Source organism: Rhinichthys klamathensis, unplaced genomic scaffold, assembly GCF_029890125.1.
Source record: "Rhinichthys klamathensis goyatoka isolate OS25496 unplaced genomic scaffold, OSU_Roscu_1.1 h1tg000393l_1, whole genome shotgun sequence".
In the NCBI taxonomy this organism is placed as follows: Eukaryota; Metazoa; Chordata; class Actinopteri; order Cypriniformes; family Leuciscidae; genus Rhinichthys; species Rhinichthys klamathensis.
This window is the reverse complement of record NW_026606895.1, coordinates 354001-360000: the sequence shown is the minus strand read 5'-3', so window position 1 is coordinate 360000 and position 6000 is coordinate 354001. Positions and strand designations below refer to the sequence as shown.

The window sequence follows — 6000 nt, the reverse complement described above, 5'->3', positions numbered from 1 at the left end:
GTTTCACAAAGCTATTTTAGACCGGTCTGTAGTGTTAGACAAGTCTAAAAGTTGCTCATAGACGAGCAGGGGCGTCGCTGCCTAGCCCCCCTTCTGCCTAGCCCCCCTAAAAATGTGAGATTAATGTAGGCTACACAAATTCGTGTTCGCTTCAGTCTTGTTATAATCAGATTGAGGACAGGGTGTGTGTGTTCATGTGTGTGTTCATCTGAGCCTCATTGGTCTGTCACTGCTCGTCAATGTCAGAATATTTGAGATGACCAATCAAATCAAAGTAGGCGGGCTTTATGTTCACAGACGCTGCTTAGCGCGAATTTTAACAGTGCGACTCGACGCGTACGGTCAAGTGCGAGATAAGATATAAGTAGCTAAACTTAACATTTCATATTTTACTAGGTCATAAATGTTAAACGAATGACAAAATATAATCAGGCAAACTAATATAGTTTTGTCTAATTTCGCCATTTTGAACTGAAAATAGGCCTATATGCAACGTGACTCATGTAATGTAATAATTAGTTAACAAGAAACATTAACAAAGCCGTTTTCATCATGTTAGGCACAAGATTAATAATGAATGTATACATATTGAGTATATAATACAAATTGTAGCCTTTAGTAAATTAAAAAAGCTCAGCTTTAGGAGGGGAAGAGAAAGGGATGAAGAGACTGAGAAAAAAAGAAAGAGTGATGGAGATGAGAAGAGAGCAGGTATTGACAAATAATCTACTGCCCACTGACATGGTTTTAAAGCTATTTCTTATCCTTTTTTTTTGGTCTTCAAACGTCTTGAAATGCACATATCAGAGAAATAAAAAATTTGAACCCCGACAACCTCAAATTTAGGACCTCTGTGATTATAAAGCCCTGTCTATGGCCCTGTTTTAGGCATAAGATCAATAATAAATGTGTAGCCTACATATTGTGAATGCATTTAATAAACTTAATTACCTTTAGTAGCTTTCAGTAAATAAACGCGTCTGAGAAAATGATTCATAGGCAAAATCAACCTATCAGTTGACCCTATGTTTACTTTCTTCACTGACAGACAAAAATGAAAAGCCTATATCAGTCAAAGCTCAGCTGGGCAAGATAAAAACAAAGAGAAAAAGAGTGTGATGCTGATGAGGAGAGAAAAATTATCAGCTGCCCACTATCCAAGTTTTTTGGCCTTCAGAACATCTTAAAATGCACATATGTAGATCAGAGAAACCAAAATTTTCTCGGGGAGACCCCGAACCCTCCCAATTTGCCCTGCCTCACATTTGGGACCACAGTTATAATAAAACCGTGCCTTTGCATCGTAATGAAAATGGTTAATAGTGATCTTTAGATCCTAAACTAAAGTGTTACCTTTTTTTATAATTTAAAAAAAAATCATATTGGGGGCTTAGCCCCCCTAAAATGAAAATCCTAGTGACGCCCCTGTAGACGAGTCTAATACAAGTTAGACTGTTTCACAAAAATAAAGACTGACTTAATTTAGACCAAAAAAATTAGACACCTCAGGCTAACTTAGGTCTAAGACTCTGTTACCTTGGCAACCAGCAGTAACAGTCAGTTACATTACAAACAGCCAAAAGAAAACACAGGCGACTGTCCACCATATTCATCACCATTTCAGTGTCTTTAAGTCTCTCTTGGGATCCTCCTCCCGTTTTTGGATCTTTTCTGCACGTCTTTAACGCTCCGCTCAACGGTCGGATTAACGCTGTTAACTGTCGTAGCAATCTTTTTCCAAATGAAACATTTCTTCTTGTTACTGCATTCTCCGCTAAATTTCCCAAGTGAAATGTCCTTGTTGTAACTGTTATATTCCTCCAACAAACACATATTTTCCGCTGGGGTAAACTGCACTGAGCGGTTGAATGCGCTCACTCGATCCGCCATGTTTTTTGTTTTGAAAAGTGTCTTATTTTACCCAGAATGCATTGCAGTGTAGTCCTACTTGAGATAGTCAGAGTCTTGAGTGCTTTGTGCAACGGTCTGATTTAGAAGGGAACGCAAATGTTTATTTATTTCCCCTCCCATCTCGTATATCTCTTTAGATATGAGAACTATGAGAAAGGGTTTAACTGCCTATGATGGTTTGGATGTAACACCACACCCTGAATGGTTAGAAGAAGAAGTGTAGTGGACATCATCATGCTTCACAGGGTTAAAACGAAAAGGCTCGCTTTGTCTTTGCTCCATGTTAACCCACGATTCATTTTAAGAGGCATTAGCTAAACAAACACCGCTGCCTTTCACGCAATATATGCCATTACCCATCATATATTGTGACCTCGTTCAGGTGATCTCACACCATTTTTTGGTGTGCGATTGCCGTGTTGGTATATGCCTAAACGAACCGAACTAAAGGAGAAAACGCTCCAAATGAGTAATTTAGATGTTTGATGTGTGTTTATCTCCTGTGTGCAGACGATGGGCAGTCCTGATCTGAAGGTGATCGTTTATGAGCTACTGAGCACCGTCGAGGAGCTGTACGAGCAGAACGACTTCCACGGGTCCTCAGAGAGATTCTTCAGCCTGGTGGAGAAGTGCGCTGAGAAACGTCCCGTGAGTTCATCTCTCTACCTCTCTCTCTCTCTCTCTCCCTCTACATCTGTCCTCTTCTGACGCCGTCTGGTTCGATTGACTGTCGGTGACTCTTCTCTGGCAGGACGCGTCCGTGTTGACGCTGATTTCCTACAGAGCTCAGTCCATCCAGCCGGCCAAAGACGGGTGGCTGCAGAACCTCCTGAAACTCATGGAGAAGTTCTTCAGGTCTGGAAACTTCTTCAAGTCAACGTTTATTTATTTACATAGCGCTTTAGACAACACAGATCGTTTCAGAGCAGCTTCACGGGGAATAAAACGGGAAAATTACAGTGTCAATGTTGTAAAATTCATTTGAATTTAAGCTCTTCTCTACAGAAGTAAATAGTGTAATTCAGCATTTAAACAAATCCCCAAGAACTCTCTCTCTCTCTCTCTCTCTCTCTCTCTCTCTCTCTCTCTCTCTCTCTCTCTCTCTCTCTCTCTCTCTCTCTCTCTCTCTCTCTCTCTCTCTCTCTCTCTCTCTCTCTCTCTCAGGAATGAGAGCCGTACTATGATCAGGATCAAGGTTCTGCACATCCTGTCCTTCGTGCTCAGCACAAACCGACAGCTCTATGAAGTCAGTCCTCAACCACACACACGGATCTCTCCATGCGTTCGTGAGATCCGCATTATTCTTGAACATCTGTGCTCTCTCTCTCTCTCTCTCTCTCTCTCTCTCGGACAGGAGGAGCTGATCGAGGTGGTGGTGATTCCTCAGCTGGGTCAGATCGCTGAAGATCGAGACCTGTCCGTCAGGAAGCAAGCCACGCAGCTGCTGGTGGATCTCGCCGAGGGCTGTAACACGCATCACTTCAGCAGCCTGCTCGACATCATAGAGAAGGTGCTCGCTGATGATGATGATGATGACGTCACTAACGGAACTTCATGCATTCCGTTTTTCTCCTGTTTGAAATTTAAATTAAAAAATTTCATTTTTTTTTTTAAATGTGCACACGGTGGAAGTGTTCTTTTTCAGGTCATTTAAATAAACCAAATCGTTCAAAGCACTAGCATGTCTAAATTAATATGAGGTTATTAAATGTGATAATTCTCAAGAATTAAATTAGACTTACGTAAAATAATTAATTTGTTTTCAATCATTTAAATGTATTACATTTAAATTTAGAATTTTAAAATTGCCTATTAAATTTAACATTAGTATATATTTATTTAACTGTATTAATACATTTATATTACGTTTAAATTAGTAGTTTTAAAACACTAGCATGTTTGCAACTATTAAAAGGAACAAATTATTCAGTCACATGATTTTTTTAAAGCTAGGAAGTCTTCTTACCGCACAATCACCAGTGAGCGTGTATAGATTTTTTTTTTCATTCATGTTTCGGAAATTTTATTAGCATTTTGTTGATTCTATTTATTTTATTTTATGTAGCATCTCAGAATTGGCACAGCAATATGTGGATGAAGCTCAACTCTCCTGTGCTCCTGTAGGTTGCCAGCCGTCCATTATCATGCTCTGTGGAGGGAGAACGAGAGCTGTGTCTGGAGTCGCCCATGGAGGACGTCCGAACCGCCATACTGGGTCTGCTAGACATACTGCAGGTACAGCAACACCTCGTCGCTCTCTCAGAGCGATCATGAATATTCTCCATAGCAGCTCCAGTGACTGTGTATCTATGCTTCTCTAGAGTAAACTGTACAGTCTGCCCGCCAGTCACGCCAGTCGAGTGTTCGAGCTGCTGATTGCTCATCTGCAGCTTCACTATAAGAACAAATACTGCAGTGCCATCGGAAGCTCCATACGGCTAAAGGTCAGAGTTAATAAAGCAGCACCATAGCTAATAACTAACATAGCTAATAACTAGCATAGCTAATAACTAACATGGCTAATAACTAACATAGCTAATAACTAGCATAGCTAATAACTAACATAGCTAATAACTAACATAGCTAATAACTAACATAGCTAATAACTAACATAGCTAATAACTAACATAGCTAATAACTAACATAGCTAATAACTAACAACTCATAGAAACACCTCGACTTCAGATAAGGTAAAGTCTTGTTTTCTCTCATTGTTTCTGTGTCAGGTCTTTGATTTCTTATTGCTGATGAGGGCGGACTCTCTTCATCGCCTGGGCGTTCCCAATAAAGATGGAGTCCTGAGATTCAGCCCATATTGTCACTGTGACGTGGGGTAAGGACACAAACACGTGACATAAAAAACCCCGATTAAATCCAAATGAAGTATACATTTAAATGTATTAAAATAAATGAAGTATAAATTATTAAGGAGCATATTCTAATATCATTCATTTTAAATAAAGTATTAACTTGTTTAATTGTATTATTAAAATTAAACTAAGTATACATGATTAAGGAGGGACATTCAGGTTGATGAAATCTCTCCTCAAACGTCTGGTTTTCAGTGAGTCGGAGAAGAGGGTGTCGGATAAGAAGCCGGCGGGAACGGTGTCTCCCCCGTCAGGGAGTCCTACTCCAGCGGCTCCGCCCTCATCCATCCGCACCGCATATCTGCCCTACAACCTGGCCTTCAACGTGCTGCTGCAGTGCCTGAAGATGGTACACACACACACACACACACACACATACAGCGGAGATATTCCACCACAAAATACAGTTTTAATACTATTGCAACATATTTTTTGGTGAAAAAAAGTAGCACTTGAATGTAAGTTGCACCTGGTAAAAATTGCACAGATAAGTCACATTATATTAAACGCACTAAATAAAACATGTACACTCACCTAAAGGATTATTAGGAACACCATACTAATACTTTTGTGTTTGACCCCCTTTCGCCTTCAGAAGTGCCTTAATTCTACGTGGCATTGATTCAACAAGGTGCTGAAAGCATTCTTTAGAAATGTTGGCCCATATTGATAGGATAGCATCTTGCAGTTGATGGAGATTTGTGGGATGCACATCCAGGGCACGAAGCTCCCATTCCACCACATCCCAAAGATGCTCTATTGGGTTGAGATCTGGTGACTGTGGGGGCCATTTTAGTACAGTGAACTCATTGTCATGTTCAAGAAACCAATTTGAAATGATTCGAGCTTTGTGACATGGTGCATTATCCTGCTGGAAGTAGCCATCAGAGGATGGGTACATGGTGGCCATAAAGGGATGGACATGGTCAGAAACAATGCTCAGGTAGGCCGTGGCATTTAAACAATGCCTAATTGGCACTAAGGGGCCTAAAGTGTGCCAAAAAAAACATCCCCCACACCATTACACCACCACCACCAGCCTGCACAGTGGTAACAAGGCATGATGGATCCATGTTCTCATTCTGTTTACGCCAAATTCTGACTCTACCATCTGAATGTCTCAACAGAAATCAAGACTATCAGACCAGGCAACATTTTTCCAGTCTTCCAATTTTGGTGAGCTCTTGCAAATTGTAGCCTCTTTTTCCTATTTGTAGTG

At 40.5% G+C, this 6000-nt stretch overlaps 1 protein-coding gene across 2 annotated transcripts in view; it reads left to right on the top strand.

Annotated features, from left to right (window-relative positions):
• tsc2 (TSC complex subunit 2) overlaps window positions 1-6000 on the top strand; it is a 60569-nt gene that overhangs the window by 6299 nt on the left and 48270 nt on the right. For both annotated transcript variants that reach the window (XM_056234316.1, XM_056234315.1), the window contains exons 12-19: window positions 2422-2559; window positions 2663-2766; window positions 3076-3157; window positions 3266-3421; window positions 4036-4146; window positions 4233-4355; window positions 4638-4744; window positions 4977-5130. In XM_056234316.1, coding sequence (XP_056090291.1) covers window positions 2422-2559; window positions 2663-2766; window positions 3076-3157; window positions 3266-3421; window positions 4036-4146; window positions 4233-4355; window positions 4638-4744; window positions 4977-5130 — 975 coding nt within the window. The remainder of the gene's footprint in view (window positions 1-2421; window positions 2560-2662; window positions 2767-3075; window positions 3158-3265; window positions 3422-4035; window positions 4147-4232; window positions 4356-4637; window positions 4745-4976; window positions 5131-6000) is intronic.